The sequence below is a fragment of the Enhydra lutris genome, unplaced genomic scaffold, assembly GCF_002288905.1.
Source record: "Enhydra lutris kenyoni isolate GAN:26980312 unplaced genomic scaffold, ASM228890v2 scaffoldscaffold36, whole genome shotgun sequence".
Taxonomy (NCBI): Eukaryota; Metazoa; Chordata; class Mammalia; order Carnivora; family Mustelidae; genus Enhydra; species Enhydra lutris.
In genome coordinates this window covers 14,420,529-14,439,287 of record NW_019154120.1, presented here as the reverse complement: position 1 = coordinate 14,439,287, position 18,759 = coordinate 14,420,529, and the positions used below count along the sequence as shown (strand labels likewise).

Here is an 18,759-nt window from a genome sequence, read left to right as displayed (position 1 = left end):
TTACTACAAAGAATGCTGCAATTTAGCCCATCTCTCATGGTAAACTTGGGAGATTTTCAGAATGACAGAATGATGATCTCTCACAAAATTAATTTGGTGGATTGCAATTAGCTCCTTTAAAAAAAAAATAAAATAGAACAGGGTAGGATAGAGAATACATCACAATAAAGTACTTCAGAAGTAGGAAGGTAAATGATGGTTCTGACAAAGTATTTTATTTTCTCTCTATGTGTGCACATGCATGCATGTACCTGTATGAATACAGCATGTGATAGTGAAAAAAAGTATTTCAAACTATTTTACGTACAAATAAATTTGAAAATCATCTCTGTGAAGTGGAATTGCTGGAGTAAACCTATATTCTCCACTTTACAAGATAGTAGCGAAGTGTCACCAGCACTGTATGAGAATTCATGTTTTCTCTAAATCCCCACAACTGACTGCTACTATCATATTTACCTTATGGCAACCTACACAGGATGAAATGGCATCCTGTTGTTTGAGTATCTATTTGCCTGATTACTACTCAGAGTGAGTATCTTTTCATGTTTTCACTGGCCAACTGGGTTTCCTATCCTTTCAACTGCGTGTCCGTATCCTTTGATCCCAAAAGATTATGCTTGCTGGCCTTTTTTCCTGGACTTGAACATTATATACATGTGTACCTGTGTATCTCTCTCTATATAGATATAGACACATAGATATTTATTTACAACACACATGCAACAAAGCAAACACAAATCTGTTTATGGTGCTTTTTGTTAAATAGAAGTTTTATAACTTTAATACAGTATAATTTACCAAATTTATTCTTTCTGGAGTAAGTTTTTTTGTGTTTTCCATAAGAAAACTTCCCTTGTTTTAATGTCACATAAAAATAGTTTTAAATTAGAACTAAATTCTAAGTTTAAGATTTTTGCTTTTCACCTGGCATTATCCAGAATTTATTTGTATGTGGTGTGAGACAGAGATCTAGTTTGAAGCTTTTAATTACCTGATGGAAGCACTAGTATAGCTACCACTTTAGACTGTCTTAAGGTAAATTCTATATCAAATACAAATACAGGCAAAAAAAAAAACTTTAAATGCAATTCTTGTCTTTTGCTCTTTGTATCATAAAAGTTGGAAACTATCTAACAAGAGGAACAGATATAGTTTTTGTTCAGGGAAACATTATACAGTATGGAAAACAAGTCAAGCCACACCTATGCCAAAAATGTATCTTACAAATAAAGGATTAATAAAGAATGTTGTTAAAGGCATTGGCTGCCCTTTTCTCCCCAACACAGCCAAAATTCTCGAAAATAGTATGATCTCTTTTTCCCTGATCCTCTAAAACTCAAACAATTTGAGCCTTTGTTTTCCACTACATCAGAGAAAAAACTTCCACTAATGTAATGTAGCCAATATTAAAAAACTGGTGGCTTTTTTTTAGTCTTCTATCTTCCATTCAATTTGTCTTCCTTAACCATGACTTCTTTCTTAATGATAAATTTCATTTGTCTCATCATTTCTTAGCTTTTGTGAACATTGCTCCAGTTCTTGTCCTACTTCTCTGTCCAATATTGAGGGGTCTCTATCTGGTAAATGAATTTTGGAATTACTCAAAATTTGGTCCTAGGGTTTCCTTTATTCTCACTCTTGTACTTTTTGTCTAGACTTTTTTCAAGACTTCATTTTTTTTTAAAGATTTTATTTATTTATTTGACAGACAGAGACCACAAGTAGGCAGAGACGCAGGCAGAGAGAGAGGGGGAGGCAGGCTCCTGCTGAGCAGAGAGCCCGATGCAGGGCTCAATCCCAGGACCCTGGGATCATGACCTGAGCCGAAGGCAGAGGCTTTAACCCACTGAGCCACCCAGGAGCCCCAAGACTTCATTTTTAAGTAATCTAGACACCCAACATGGGCTCAAACTCACCACCATGAGATCAAGAGTTGCATGCTCCCCCAACTGAGCCAGCAAGGCACCCCACTGTCTAGGCTTTTTTGACCCTACCCCTGGTGTCAGCTAGCACTTATATGTGAAAGTCTTAACAGATAGCTCCAAATCCATATATGTAATTCCAACCTTAACACATCCACCTGAGACACAAACTGAGCATGTTTAAAACCAAACTCATGATATTCCCCGTGAACCTTGTTTAAGTAGTAAACCTCCTAACTCTCCAGTGTTTACAGTCTCTGGAGATGGCACCACCTTCTACTCAGGTATACCAATCAGAAAACTTAGCAGTCAGTCATTCTTTATAACCCATTCTTCAGTTGTATAGCCACATATTACTTTTTTATTTTGCTTTTTTCAGAATGCATATAGGAACACCTCATCCCTTGGGTAAAACCCTTTAGTGCCTCTCCCCCATCATAATCAAAAGTAGAATCCTTAATACAACACAGAAGGTGTTACATGGACTGGTCTTTCCCTCCCTTTCTAGACTTGTCCCATGGCCTTCCTCTTTGCTTTATGGCATCACACCATATTGGTCAGGAGCCCATGCTTCCTACTGGTATTAAGACCTCTGCATAAATTGCACTTCCAACCCACCCTCTATCCTCTCTCACTCCATTGTCTCACGACACCTCCTTGCACTTTCAAGCATCACTTCCCCAGAAACGATGCAGTCTGAACCAAAAACCAGAGCCTTTACTTCAAGTTTATAAATACATACTTCGGTTTTTACCATTTGGATTAATGTCTGTCTCTATCACTTAACTGTAATTCCATGACAGCAAGACAGAGCTCCTCCAGCACTCATCACAGTCCTATGGGCTTGGTAAGGACTCAGATATGTGCTGCAGAAATTTAGGATTATCATTTCAAAGGTACATGTAATATGCACTATAGCCACTAGAGGCTGCCTTGTTTTTCTTTTTACTTCCCCAGAACAAACACTTGAATTGTGAAGATTCAGGATACTTAAAAAAAAAACCAAAAATCAAACTTATATGCTTGAGTCATTTACTATACATAAAATTGGATTCCAAAATATCATCCTTCGCATACTAATTATTTTATTATTGCCAAGCACATGTATATTAAGTAATTTTATTAACATTGCTCTTTAAAGAGAACCACATTTTATTCAGATTTACTGAAGATAACTTTGTCATGGTTGAATTGTTTGGAAACCTCTCAAAACAAATGAATAACTACTAAAAATTTTAAAACATACATATCCATGTACCAATAAAAGTTATTTAGCTTATACCTGTGGAATGTTTACAGGCATTAAAAAACAATTTAAAGATTACATATTTCTAAAATTTCACATTAACCAAAAATCTGCATTTAAAATGTTACCTGTGATTATTTTAAGACTGTTAAAACCATAAATTAGTTTTTAAGCCCTAAAATATTTGAAGTGTTGGGGCGCCTGCATGGCTCAGTGGGTTAAAGCCTCTGCCTTCGGCTCAGGTCATGATCCCAGGATCCTGGGATTGAGTCCCACATCAGGCTCTTTGCTCAGCGGGGAGCCTACTTCCTCCACGCTCTCTCTCTCTGCCTGCCTCTGCCTACTTGTGATCTCTGTCTGTCAAATAAATAAATAAAATCTTTAAAATATTTGAAGTGTTTACAAGCATAAAAAATCTTTAACGTTTTATTGCTAAAATACAAAGTTCAATGACTATCTTCATTATTCAAATTTTAGCTGCAAAGACCTACATTAATGTAAGTTTTGCTAAGGAGAAAATTTCCCAACCATATTAATAAATTATTATAAGCAGAGATTAGCAATTATTAACATTCTAGTATGTGCTACTTCTTCTTTTTTTTTTTTTAAGATTTTATTTATTTATTTGACAGAGAGAGATCACAAGTAGGCGGAGAGAGAGAGAAGGAAGCAGCCTCCCTGCTGAGCAGAAAGCTGGATGCAGGACTCAATCCCAGGACCCTGAGATCATGACCTGAGCCGAAGGCAGCGGCTTAACCCACTGAGCCACACTAGTGCCCCAGTATGTGCTACTTCTTAAGAAGTTTTATTGATAAGTACACCTCTATATACTGTGGAAAAGAAAAGTACTTACTGAGAAAACTGGCCAGTTGATCTGTTATGGGCTGGGAAGGTCATATAAACAAGTTCATGATTATAGGATACGAAGTAGAATCAGGAAACTACAGATTTATACAGGAAGTCAATCATGGAAGCACTTCTTCATCCAACTTCTTACAGCTCTCTGAGAAAACATATTTTAAATATATTTTCAAATTACATTTTAGAAATCAGACCCTAAATTAAAGATACTCCCTTTGTACCCTACTGACTTAATTGCTTTTTCCAGGTTTAGTGGCTGAATAGTTGAAATTTTTCTTGTTTTATTTTTAAAAACCTCTCAATACTTTCAATATATACTAATATTGCACTACCTATAACTGACCATAATAACATTTATGGTATAGGGTACCACGTACTGTGACAAGCACATTCCTAATGCTGTGTACTTTCATTAATCCCCCTGACAGATAAATGTTAAATGAGATTAAGAGAAGTTAAGTAACTTAAGGTGTTAGAGCAAATAATTGGCAGAATTGGAATATGAACTCTAGGCACTTCTGTCAGACAAGGACTATCTTCTTCAGGGACCCTAAGTGCAGGGGATTTCTAAAAATTCCATTACAGAGATGGAAATATTGTATATAAATAATACATTTCCAACCATGCCTTTTTCATGCCATTCACTATTCCCTCCCATTTCTCCATTCCAGAAATTGATTCCATTTTCAATCTCTCTGGCAAACTCAACTACAATAAGTATAAGCAATCCTTTTTTGCTAACAAACAATAACAGGATATAGCATTGGCTATCTTGATACTATTTTTCTAAGATTGGGGATTCTTTTTTCATGTTTTTCTTCCATATATATAGCATAGAAAAATACTTAGAATTCAAACATTAGGAGCTCATGTTCTATAAAAAAAAAAAATATTTTGAATTCTTAGTACTAACCATGTTTAAAAAAAAAAAAGTTTCCAGCAAAAACAGAAGAAAAAACCCAAAGCCTCATTCAAACGAAAATTTCAGTTTTCTGAGCCTGGGTAAACTGAAATTAAAGCCTACACTTAACCGTTGGCATACTTTCACATGTAAGCCAATAACCTGACCTATGGTTATATAAGAATGCTCTGTTTTTATTTTTCCACAGAGCTAAAGGAAATACTTTACTACTTCAGTGTAACATGTAACTCACCCGATAACAAAATTACTGCTACCTATTTATTTTGGCGCTTACAGGGAGCTATACGGAAAGAAAGGAAATTTAAAACCCTGCAAAAGCAGCAATTTATGTGTGAAGAAAATAGATCTTAGGACTAGCATTCCAATACCATTTGACTAGAAACTAACATCCCCTTTACCACCTTGCACTGTAGTCAAGGAATGACCTAAAAGATAAAGGTGGAACTTCCAAAATTTAGTGCTAACATTTGATAAAGGAAATTAAAACTGTGCAAAGCATCCAAGCTTTAAAATAAATATGTTCCACAGTCAATACCTTAATTCCAGCCTAAATGGCCAAGCCAGAAAGGCTGGAAGGCTAGTGCGAGAAGAATGGCTTTGCACATAAGAAAACTGATTTTATTTTATTCTTTTATTATTTTTTAAAAAGATTTTTATTTATTTATTTATTTATTTGACACAGAGAGAGAGAGAGAGAGATCACAAGTAGGCAGAGAGACAGGCAGAGAGAGACGGAGAAGCAGGCTCCCTGCTCAGCAGAGAGCCTGATGCGTGACCGATCCCAGGACTCTGGGATTATGACCTGAGCCGAAGGCAGAGGCTTTAACCCACTGAGCCACCCAGGCGCCCAAGAAGAAAACTGATTTTAAAAATTCCTTTGAATACTTATAATGGAGTTGACCTAACCAGGTCGTTGAACGTCTCTAGTCTTAAGTTTGCATTACCTCTCTACTGATGGGGCTGCATTTAACACTATCAAGGGTCCCTGTTGTGCAAACCGTGTTTTAAATGCTAAGTGCTCATTCAGAGTATCTATCCACAAATTCAACGAAATCCAAAACCCTGGATTCTGTCCGGTTACTTCCTCCACCTCCTGCAGCCCAGCACGCCCCGCCCTTTCACAGCACTAACTCGGAGGCTAGAAGGCGGTCTTCCAGAAGTTCAAGCAGCCGGTGCCGTCGCCAGGCCTCCAGAGCGATCGGGCACTTGACTGGGAAGGGAAGAGAAAGGAAGTCAAATTCTAAGTACTGCCCTGGACACCAGCTACACGTGCGAAGACAGTACCGCCCACCAGCTGCAAACAACAGAAAAAGTGAAGAGCGCCAGGGAAGCAGCGCGCCCGCGGGTGTGAGGCCAGTTTTGGTGCCACCGCACCTCTGCGCTCTGGTTCCCGGGCTTTACCTGGGGCTTTTCAGGCGTTATCTCGAGAAGGAGGCCTCCTCGGCGCAAAGGCAGAATCCAGCTCTCGCGCAGAGTTCCCCTTTGACCCCTGAAAGGAGAGGGGAGAGAACGTTCCTAAGCCACCGTCATAACTGCCTCTCAACTACGGAACGCCCCCCGAAATCTACCTGCCGGGAGCCTGCTCTCGCGATAATTCTAGAGCCAGCCGTCGGTAATTCCAGCCCCTCTCTCCACCTCCGGCCAATCAAACAGGAGTGGGGGCGGGGTTTTGCCTTTGAGCGGGGAGCGGGGCTTTCGATCTTCGCTCACTGGTGTTGAGAACGGGCGGGGCTGGGGCAGGGCTTGGGCGGGAAGAGGGGGCAGGACTCGCACCCTTTCTCGCGAGACTGAGACCAGGAAGACGCCTGCAGAGCCTCGCTGCTGGTGCAGCAGTGGCTGAGTAGCGGGTGCTGCTGCATCCGGACCTCCTGCCTCCGAGCCTACTCTGGTCTCCGGGTGGGGAGTGGCCAGGCCAGGATTGTGGAGGTGCGCAGTGCCCGCTGAGGCTTAGGGGGAATATAGGCTGCGGCCTGTCAAAGCCAGTTAGGGAGGCGCCCACAGTCCTGACAGGATAAGATGGCGGCAATGGCGCCTGGAGGTAGTGGCAGTGGTGGCGGCGGTGTGAATCCATTCCTCAGCGATTCGGACGAGGACGACGACGAGGTAGCGGCGACCGAGGAGCGGCGGGCAGGACTTCGGCTGGGTTCCGGGAGCGGCCTAGATCCTGGCTCTGCGGACTCGCTATCGCCCCAAGATCCCGTGGCCTTAGGGAGCAGTGCGCGGCCAGGGCTCCCTGGGGAGGTGTCGGCGGCTGCGGTGGCAATGGGGGGCTGCGGGGAGACCCCTGCCCGACTGTCAATTGATGCGATCGCGGCTCAGCTGTTGCGCGATCAATACTTGCTTACCGCCCTGGAGCTGCACACCGAGCTGTTAGAGAGCGGCCGCGAACTGCCTCGGCTGCGCGACTACTTCTCCAATCCAGGCAACTTCGAAAGGCAGAGTGGGACCCCGCCGGGGATGGGGGCGCCGGGGATCCCTGGAGCAGCCGGCGTTGGAGGCGGAGGAGGTCGGGAACCGAGTACGACGTCTGGCGGGGGACAGCTCAGTAAGTGAACACAACCTGTCACTCCCGCAGGATGGTCGGGATTGTCCGGGAGGCGGTATTTCTGGGCGGGTAGTGAGTATTAGGAACATTTTAGAGAGAGTTGGAGGGGGGTGGGAGTCTTTTGCGATGGAAGCAAAAGGATCTGGCACCGATTGTTCTCTGTGTGCCGCCAACCTTTGGCTGGACTTCGACTTGCTCCTGGTTCCTCCGTTGGCTTCGGTATCAAAAAAATACCAGTTTCCAGTTCGCTGGCTGTTACGGGACTGCAGAAGTCTCCCTTGCAACTTACCGCTTTAATCGTTTTTCTTTTTCCTCCAATCTCCTAAATCACCTCTACCAGGAAATAGTGTTTCTTAAATTGCTTGCAGTAATTCCTTGACTCAAAGTCAAGAGGGGGAAAAGAATAGGGAATGTTCTTTACGCACAGTCAGATCCCCCAAAGTCCCTTTACTTTGGAATGACTTTCTCATTCAAAAACTGGGTTTTCTGCTGCCCAAAATGTGTTTAAGTAAAGTCTTTTTAATTCCATTTCGATGCCTTAACTGCAAGAAGTTTCCAAAATGATGGAAAATACAAGGAGTAGGGTGGACAGGTTCTGCCTGTGGTCTATCTTGTGGTCCCACTACCTCGCAGTCTTTTTTTCTCTGCATAAGTTACGAATTTACTTTTTTACCGCGTTATAATCATTCTTAGCAGTACAGAGTAATTGTTTACCCCATCCATCATATATTTATAAGCGTTTCTTTGGGCTTGAAAACGTACTATTAGGGATGTATTCTGGATTCCCAGATTCAGTTTTGGGAAGCATCTTGGATTTTCCCTTCCTAATGGTATGAGAAGTTTTAATGTTATCAGAGGAGGCCAACTGGAATTTACTAACAAATGTTAAATGTACAATTTTTAAATTGTAGTTTAACTGATTATTTTGTCTTTGTACTTTTGAATGGTGTCAGAGACTTCTATTGCCAAATCTAGATGTAATGCAAGTGCAAAGAGTACATTTTCTGTCCTGGTGAATCTTGGGCAGATTTCCCTCTTTCATATGGAATTTTCTCAGTAGGTGTAAGTTCCTTACTCGGTATGTAGGATAATCATTTCAGGAAGAGATTTTTCTCATTGCTGGGTAGCCTAAATGTCACCTTTGTAAATGCTTCCCACACTCCCCATGTTTAGTTAGTTGCATCTGTCTTTCTCTCTCTTTTTTTTCCCTTAGTTGCTGTTTCATTGCGCTTTCATATGTAAACTATAGTCTAATTATTTTGTATTTGATTTGTTGACAGGATCATTTTTCTCCATTAAATAGTCACTTCTTGAGGGATATCCTCATATTCCTCACACTTTGTACAGATTGCATCTGCTATGGTTTTCTACCATGTTAATAAAATGAAATAGGTTATTCCTTACTTCATGACTTCATTCTATTTGAAAGAATTTCTGTGCCTCCTTATTACAGTTTGATATCACTATTCATACTGAAAATTTCTCATTAAAACTTTTCATATATAGAAATCGTTATGGAGCACCTAGGTGGGTCATTTGACTGGGGATCAGATTCTTGGTTTAGCCTGGGGTGGTGATTGCTGGTGGTGAAGTCTGCGCTGCATAGGGTTCCCTGCTCAGCAGGGAGTCTGCTTGGGATTCTCTCTCACTCTATTCTCTCCCCTATATGTGTGTGTGTGTTCTCTCTCTCTCTCTTTCTCTCTGAAATAAATACATCTTAAAAAAAAAAAAAGAGAGATACTTACATTTATAATTTAGACTCTGTCGCTTCTCGGCCTTTTGGCTAAGATCAAGTGTATAATTTAGACTCAAGTAGCATTTTCAAATTAACAAAAAGGAAATGAGCAAAAGAGAAAAAAATAAGTTATCTGTAATCTTGCCAATGATATATGCCTGGCCTGTCTTTTTCATGCATATATTTTAAAAAGTAAACATTGGACTAAACTGTTTCATATAGCTTTATATTGATAGGCACTATAATTTTTATCATCAACTTTGATGTAAGATTGCATACATAAAATGCACCTGTTTCAAGATAAAGTTTGATGAGTTTTGAAAAACTTTATAGTGTTTTGCAGATATTTTTCCCAGTATGGTTTGCTGTATTGTTTTCTACATTTTTGTTTGTTTGTTTTCTACATTTTTTCAAGTTCAGTTAATCAGTTCTTTTTCTTTAGTGATTCATGTTCTTTGTGTCCTACATAAAAAATATTTGCCAAAACCAGGTTGCAGAAATTTTCTTCTAGAAGTCTTAGGGTTTTAGCTTTTAATTTAGTTTTGTGATGGCAAGACTGTATTTTAATTAAAGTTATAAAAAGAAGAAATATTTCTTAAATACTCTTTCTATAAATGTGCACACATAGCACGAACTTCAGTACATCTTAAATACAAATGCATTGTATATTTCAAAACATCGGTGCCTGTAAGCATCTTAATCCAGTTAGAAAATAGATAAATATTAATATAAGTCTGTAAGTCTGTGCTTAGTACCATGTTTTAAAGATTTTGACTAAGCCCCTGATTGCACAAATTATATTTTAGGAATTCAGAGGATGTTTCTCTAGGATTGAGCTACTGCCTCCTTTTAAATGTCCCCTATATTCAAGTGTAGCATGTTGATTGCTACTAATTGGATTATGATTTTATAATACTCAATAAGAGCGTCATAGTTCATTATAAACAGTGTTAAGATTGAGAGTACGGATTATCTAAAACATTAAATTATTTTTATTTCTTTTTGTATATATTTTGATTGATATGTGTTTGATATGAAACTTCATAATACTTCAAAAAATAATAAATATATAACCAAAAGTAGTTTCTTTCTTTCACTGATGTCTAAAAACAATTTAATTTTGCAAGATTTACTGAGTCATTTAAAAAAAAGAAAAAAAGACTTACTGTATTATTTACTGAAAGTCTGTTGACCTAGGTAAGTAGTATGGTTGTGCTATTAAAATACTTTAAGAAGTCTTCATACTGTATTTAACCTTTTTTCCTTGGGTGGAAGAGTAGTCCATATTTATAAAACATTCAAATGGTAAAAGAATTATAGCTTTATAAGTTTGGTATTTTCAGTAGAAGAATTTTTTTTTTTTTAAGATTTTATTTACTTATTTATTTATTTAGAGGGAGCACTTGGTAGTGTGAGTGGGGTGGGGGAGGGGAGGCAAAGGGAGAGGGAGAGAGAGACTCTCAAGCAGACTCCAGGAGTTGAGCGTAGAGCCCAAATGTGGGGCTTGAGATCAAGACACGCCGAAATCAGGAGTCGGTTGGTCAACAGACTGAGCCACCCAGGTGCCCCATAGATTTGTATTAACTAAAAAATTTACTTCTAGCAAATGATCTAAGGAAGTTTCAGTGTTCGTTAAATTGTAGCATCTTTGTGAGATTTCTACTAGATCTATTTGGTGAACTAATTATATCTTTATACACACACATTATATATATGTATTTCTTTTTTCCTCTGTATTTTTGCCAAATGGGCCAGAATAAATTTTCATTTAGTAATTATTTTGCTTTTCAGTTAGATTGCAAGATAAAAATTGAGGCAATGTCATTGATTAACACTGAACAGATTGTACTATCTTTGTCCGAGTAATGCTGGTTCCTCTTGAAGTCTTAGAGAACTAATTAAAATTGGACTGTAATTTCATAGATGAGCCCAGCTTTTTTTTTTTTTTTTATAGTACAGACAGTAGGTGATCAAATGGGAAAAACAAGTAACTTAATACCTTTCAGTGATGGATTTCTTTTAATCTGTATTTACCATGTCTTCAAGTTTTATAAGGTAGCTTGTCAGGAGGCAGGCATTTATGAATGAATGTGATAATTTCATTTGTGACCCTACAGCCTTCTTGAGTCATTTTCCTTCTTTTTAAAATTTTCTGTTTCATGATCCTACCTGTCTTTTCTCAGAACTCACAAAGTTTACACATCTCATTGTTCTCAGTGTTCTTTTTTCAGTATCACCAATGCTAACGTGTCAAGATTTACCATCCTCCAGCATTCCCATCTCTTCCACTTTACAAAGTAGTTCTGCCCTTGTTGGGTTGAATTTGAGTTTAGTGCTTCCTCTGGCTTCTGAGAAAGAAAACGTCAATAAAATATCTCTGATATTTTTGGGTTCACTGCTTTTAGCTGAATGAGACTTTCTACTATTTTCTGGATCCTGTACATTCCCAAATTTATCTGTTGCATAACTTGCCATTTTTCTTGCCTATATCTGTCTAGTACTTTCAACATTATTATTAATTCTGATAAAAATTTAATCAGATATTGTCACTGGCTAGCATAGTGACTTGAATATAGTTGGTATTCAGTATTTTATGTTGATCAGTATATTAAATTATGTAATCAGGATTGTAGGAATCCAAGTGATGTGTAGTGAGGTCCTTGAGCTTATGTTCTTGGAGAAGAGACAAGACCAACACATGACAGAACAGTAGAATAGTCGTCTGTCATACAGATAGTAGTGTAAGCATTCAGATATAGAAGAATTACTGTTGATTGTGTTAATGAAATGGCCCTTGTGGAGAAAGTGAAATTTTGAATAGTTACTTTATTATTTGGCCCTATTTAGACACTTTATCTTGTGTGAGGAAAAGGAAAAGGAAGTGAGGGTAAAGAAAAGATAATATTTATTTTATATTTCGCCTTATTTAAAACATCTGGGAATGGTTTCCCATTATCTGGCTCTCTGCTAAATAAAGTGATTCCATATGGGTACTTGGAAAAATGCAGTGTGATGTTTCAAACCATTGTGGTATTTTGGCTGAGAGGAACCAAGATAAGACTATTAATCAAGGAAAACAGACCTTATTCCTGTCAAAAATTAAAATTATACTATTTGTCAGAAGGAAAGTTAGTGATCTTCAGAATATATGCTTGTTTGTTTTTTAAAAAACTTCATTGGAAAAAACTTGTCAATTTGTGTAATTTTCATTTTGTTTGGTATTTTTAGGTTAAAAACGAAGTTTGGTTAATTTAGTTAATTTTTTTTTATGGCTTTTAACTATGCCTCTCTCACCCATGATCTTATGATGAAAAACATTTGTCTTGGTCTAAAAATGTAGTTTTATGTTTAAATTACAAATATCATTTGAGGAGTGCCTGGGTGGCACAGTCAATTAAGCGTGGGACTCTTAATTTCTGCTCAGGTCGTGATCCCAGTGTTCTGATCTCAGGGTCCTGAGATGGAGCACTGCATGGGACTCCCTGCTGAGCATGGAGTCTGCTGAAGTTTCTCCTCCCTCTGCCCATCCCTGCCTCAGCTTTCTCTCTCTTTATGAAATACATAAATCTATAATAAAAAACCCACAAATATCAGTTGAGAAAGGTCTTATATGTTAACAGCCTATTGTTTTTACTGGCTTTGACCTATAAGTACTATGAGATTTGAGGATAAATTATGGTTTGCAAATTATTTATACTAGAAATATATTTATTAATATTTAAGTAAATAGTGTTTTGCTATTTGTCCATATTTTGAACACAGTGCCCCCTTTGATTTTTGGGGATTTGCTTTAGTTTTATTTTATTTTGAATAATAAGTTATTTCTTCATTTTTGTCTGGAATTTGTCTACCTTTTTGGTTACCTTATATTGAATATCATGTATTAATTAAACTTGCAAAAATTAACTGTAAAAAATAATTTTTTGCTTGCAAATTATATATCTTACAAATATAAGGATTAATAAAGAAAACTTTTATTTATTTATTCATTTGAGAGCAGATGGGTACATGCAAGCAGCAGTAATGGGGCAGAGGGAGAAGAAGAGAGAGAGAATCTCAAGCAGGCTCCACACCCAACGTGGAGCCCCAGGGGGTCTCAGTCTTATGACCCTAAGATCATGACCTGAGCCAAAATCAAGAGCCTAACACTTAACCTACTGAGCCATCCAGGAACCCCTATACTAATAGCTTTTTATTGCATTGTATGGGTGTCCTATAAATATTCTCTGTATGTGTGTGGAAGTGGAATTAGAAAAGGACCTAGCAGCAGCCTTAAAGTTTCTCATTTTTCTAGTCAGTAGTAGTTTTTTATTAAAGACATTCTTTACAATCATGGTAAGAATCGAAACTTTTTTTTTTCTTTTTTCCGTCGGAGATGTGTGAGTAAGGAGAGTTAATCCAGGAAGGTAAGGTGGAATGACGAGTTATGAATGTATCCTCAAAATTTCTAGTCCATTTTATCATTGTTCTTAATGACGAATATTTGCATTTTGTGCCCTTTAATAAGTCATAATAGTAAGAATACTGATTTTTGTCTCCTAAACCTTTGAATACAATGTCCATATCAAAAAGGTAGCCTGTATCGATAGGTAATTTTTGAATCTGTGGTCTCACTGGACTCTTCCTAACAAATTTTTTATAAGCAATATTATCTTTTGAGTGTAGTTTTGATAAAAATAGACGTGTGATACAAAGTTTGGAAGGTAAAAGTATACTCATGCACTGTTGGGGTCACACACTTGAGAATAATTTGGTGATATCAATCACATTTTAAAAATACTCTTTAATCTCTACTTCCATTTCTGTAATGTTTTATAGACATACATGCTCATTTGCATTAAAATAATTGAACCAAGATTTTTAAAATATCATTTATAAGTAAAGGTATTAAAGATTGAAAACAACCTAAGGCACCTGGATGACTCAGTCGGTTTAGCATTCCACTCTTTTTTTTTTTTTTTTTAAGATTTTATTTATTTATTTATTTGACAGAGATCACAACTAAGCAGAGAGGTGGGCAGAGAGAGAGAGGAGGAAGCAGGCTCCCCGCTGAACAGAGAGCCCAATGCAGGGCTCGATCCCAGGACCCTGGGATCATGACCTGAGCCAAAGGCAGAGGCTTTAACCCACTGAGCCACCCGGGCACCCCAAGCATTCCACACTTTTTTTTTTTTTAAAGATTTTACTTATTTATTTGACAGAGATCACAAGTAGGCAGAGAGGCAGGCAGAGAGAGAGAGAGAGGAGGAAGCAGGCTCCCTGCGGAGCAGAGAGCCTGATGCAGGGCTCAATCCCAGGACCCTGGGATCATGACCTGAGCCGAAGGCAGGGGCTTTAACCCACTGAGCCATGGCGCCCCTCCATTCTTGATTTTGACTCAAGTTATGATCTCAGGGATCGAGCCCCATGTTGGGTTTCTTCCTCAACAGGGAGTTTGCTGGTTTCCCTCTCCCTCTGCCCCTCCCCTGCTCACTTGCATGCTTTTTCTCCCTTTTAAATAAATAAATGAATAAATCTTAAAAAAAAAAAAATTGAAAACAACCTAAATGCAACACTAAAGGATTAGTTAATTAAAACAGAATAGTCTATATGTGCTGATGTGGAATGATCACCAAGATATATTATAAATTGAATAATTTAGGATGCAACCAGTATGTATATGTTTCTGTTGATGTACAAAAAGGGAGAAATTTCCATATGCCTCGTGTAATTTAAAAGATACATACAGAAGAGTGTAAACAATGATTGATGCCACCGAGGAGGATTGCTGATTGGGAGGTAGGCACAGGGGCTTACCTTTCTTTTATGCCCTTTTCTGTTTTACCACAAATCATGTCTTTAGTGGCAGGACTCAGATTCCAGCCCAGATCACTAACTTCAAAGTCTGCATTCTTTCCATTATACCACAGCTGCTGTTTTATGTCACCTTTAAAATAGCTCATCAGGGGCGCCTGGGTGGCTCAGTGGGTTAAAGCCGCTGCCTTCGGCTCAGGTCATGATCCCAGGATCCTGGGATCGAGCCCCACATCAGGCTCTCTGCTCAGCAGGGAGCCTACTTCCCTTCTTCTCTCTCTCTCTGCCTGCCTCTCTGCCTACTTGTGATCTCTGTCTGTCAAATAAATAAATAAAATTTTAAAATAGCTCATCAAGAATTCTTAGGTCATGTTAGTGTATGATCCGCCATTCTCCTTAATGCAGAAGGCGGGTCAGGTAGGCTAAAACTAACCATTTAAAGAACCTTCGAAGTGACAAACTGTAGCACCACACTAAGAGGTGAATAGTCTGCCTAAAGCTTCACTTAATTCAAGATGTCCATGTTACACAGCACTTAACTTAATCTTACTCAGGACATGCATGTCTTACATATGATTGTAGGATATTTGGGCCATAGACCAGGATCAGCTGAGCCTCAAATTAAAGCCAGATGTAGTCACTAGTTGTTCTTCTGAATGAAATAATCTTACAAGGCTGAATTTGTTTGTATTCTCTTTTTCCATCTTGCAGTTTTGCTGCATGGTTACATCTGAGTTTCTGGTGTAGTCATGGAGCATGACTAAAGCCTTAAGGAGGAGACCACAGTTGCAATCATGGGTGTAGCTTTCTTCCAGATTTTCCCACCCAGTATTTCAAAAATTCCCAGCAATCAGAAATGATGTTCATTTGTTTTGGGAACCAGTTGGTCCTGTTGTAGGTGGATAAGTTTGCTCACTCAAAGTAGTGTCATCATATTTTCTGTGTTATTTCTGACCCTCTATCAGTTCTTTGCTTGTGTGCTGCCTTAGTTAAGGCATTTAGCTCACATCTGGACCATTAGTTTTAACCTTATTAACTGGTTCATGTGCTTTTAATCTCTTCTTCCATTCTTGTTCTTACTTGATTTTAAAAGCTATTTATTCATGTCATTCCAGCTAAAACCTTTTAAAATTGCTTCCTCCTGTCTAAAGCAACTTTTTCCAACTCTTATTAGCAAAATCATATATTACATACAGAAAAAAAGAATTTTTAAACCTGTTTAGAAATTTTAATTTTTTGCCAGTTTTGCATAGTATGATAGAAGTAACTATAAAATATTTTATCATGGATATGTATAATAAAGTTCTTTGTAAAATGTTGTTTCTTCTTGCCTTTTCAGCCATGTTGTCCATACACAAAACTTTTAGTATACTTACATTGTTTACTCAATGTCCCTTAAGCATGTTTTATATTTTTATGACTTCGTACCCTTTTCCTTCTCTGAGAATGCTTATTCCTTGTTGTCCTTTTTTTTTCCCCCCAGATTTTATGTATCCTTAAAGGAAGGTCCAGTTTATGTTCCTTCCTCTCCCTGAAGCTTCTCCAGCCCATAGTGAGCTCTGAATCCTCTAACTTGTGGCATTTTTAAAAATCTGTTCCACTTATGGAAATTAATTATATAGAGACTTGTGAATTTACATGTCTTTCTAATGACCTTTTTTTCCCCTAATGCACAGTGCCTAACATTGTGCCTGCAAAAAAGCTTTGAGTAAATGTTGAAGCTGTGTTAAAGAAATGATCTGTAGGTAGGTAGTCATTTCCTGTAAATATATGAGTTTAGAATATTCCTTGTGAAAATTAGCCTTTTCCTCTATAGCCTATTCCCTCAACTCTGTCTGAGCAAAGCTGAGTCAAGTCTGATCTTTCTGAAGCCATTCACAGTATCAAGCCTAACTTACCTGGAATCTAGGAGGTCTGAACCTACATACTCTTAGGTATTATTGAAGAAACTTAACGGTTTAGAGCTCAGGCCTCCAAATCAGAGAGCTCAACTTTGCATTTCTATTCTGCTACTTTCTAATTGCAGCACTCTGCATACTCTGTTTCTTCTCCTATAGAAAGCAGATGGCAGGGCACCCGGGGGGCTCAGTCATTTGAGCATAGGACTCTTGATTTCTGCTCCAGTCATGATCTCAGGGTCCTGGGACCAAGCCCTTCATTGGGCTCTGTGCTCAGCAGGGAGTCTGCTTGAGGATTCCCAGCCACACAACCGTCCTACCCCCCTGTGCTGCCCCCGTGCCCACATGTATGTGTTCATGCTCTCTCTCTCTCAAAGAATCTTAAAAAAAGCAGATGCCAGGGCGCCTGGGTGGCTCAGTGGGTTAAAGCCTCTGCCTTCGGCTCAGGTCATGATCTCGGCGTTCTGGGATCGAGCCCCACATCGGGCTCTCTGCTCAGCAGAGAGCCTGCTTCCCCCTCCCTCTCTCTCTCTGTCTGCCTCTCTGTCTACTTGTAATCTCTGTCTGTCAAATGAATAAATAAAATATTAAAAAAAAAAAAAAACAGATGCCAGTGACTCCTCTCCTCTTGCAGGGGTTGTTATGAGGGTAAATAAAGTTATCCATGGAAAGTATCTGGCACAGAATAAGTATTCTAGACATGTTAAAAATACAATTATTGATAATGGCTTTTAATAATCCTTCTCTTTGCCTGACAGTTCTTATGGTAAAATCATCCCATGCTGTAGAAATTTTAGCTTAAGTAAATAGTTCGTTATAAAATTTCAGCATTTAAATCTCTTCCTAATTTTCAGTCTTTTGGAAGTCTAGTTCATTGTGGAATCTTCTGACAAAGAGGAGAGGACAGCAGACTGCAAGAGAGATTGGATTTCTACTCCTGGCTTACTCTCAGATTAGTTTATTTAAACCTTTAACATACAATGGTCTAATTGTATCGTCGTTATCTGTGTACATGACTTAATTCCAGTGGTTTATAAGCTTATTTAAAGCAAGGACCAAATCTTACCGGATTTTATATTTCCCACTAAGGGTTAGTAAATACTGAATGAATACATAACTCTGTATTCTTATCTGTAAAAATGAGGGGGTTGGACTATCTCTGGGATTCCTTCTTGCTCTCAGATATTTTCAACATGGGAGTCAGTGAAGTGAGCCCTAGCACTGGAGGAGAACTGAGCATCAGAAATTATAAGTTTTGCCTTTGACAGATCTCTAAGGTCCATAATTAATTTAGGCAGATAGCATATTAAAGTGTTTTTACATGGTCTCAGGTTTAAAGATAATTACTTTTAAGGGAAATTTATTATCTTTCTTTTATTGAATTTCTATAGTGTGCATTTCTTTGTTATGTATTATGACATAGATTTATTTAGGCATGGTTCAGTAAATCACCTTTACTGAAAGAATTGAAATAAAAAGCTAATTGTTTGGTAATACTTTACTCCCTATCCTTTCGTTAGGAATTGGGTGTTTTCATTACTTTTTACTTATTAAATGCTCATATTATAAAAAATATTACATGTCTTTGAGGGTAGAATGCCAGCCAAAATACAAAGAAGAGTATGTAATGAAAATTTTAATTCTACTCATCTGAGTCAATTACTATTAATAACTTATTCTATGTGTTTACAGAAATATTTAATAAGCATACAACACACCTACATGGACTTTTGTATCACATCCTTTAAAATTATCCTTTAAGGGCGCCTGGGTGGCTCAGTGGGTTAAGCCGCTGCCTTCGGCTCAGGTCATGATCTCAGGGTCCTGGGATCGA

The 18,759-nt window shown here is 38.3% G+C and overlaps 2 protein-coding genes across 10 annotated transcripts in view; one reads left to right on the top strand and one right to left on the bottom strand.

The window, feature by feature from the left end:
* The window catches only part of LOC111154264 (phosphatidylinositol glycan anchor biosynthesis class N), a 105,896-nt gene extending 99,514 nt beyond the window's left edge, over window positions 1-6,382 (bottom strand). Inside the window, exons 1-2 of the mRNA XM_022513773.1 lie at window positions 6,356-6,382; window positions 4,025-4,174 (exon numbers count right to left, since the gene is read on the bottom strand). The gene's annotated coding sequence lies outside the window, so the exon portion shown is untranslated. The remainder of the gene's footprint in view (window positions 1-4,024; window positions 4,175-6,355) is intronic.
* A 388-nt stretch (window positions 6,383-6,770) lies between these two features.
* The window catches only part of LOC111154240 (KIAA1468 ortholog), a 114,202-nt gene continuing 102,213 nt past the window's right edge, over window positions 6,771-18,759 (top strand). For all 9 annotated transcript variants that reach the window (XM_022513728.1, XM_022513727.1, XM_022513724.1 and 6 more), the window contains exon 1: window positions 6,771-7,499. In XM_022513728.1, the coding sequence (XP_022369436.1) occupies window positions 6,971-7,499 (529 nt within the window). In that variant the 5' untranslated portion in view covers window positions 6,771-6,970. The remainder of the gene's footprint in view (window positions 7,500-18,759) is intronic.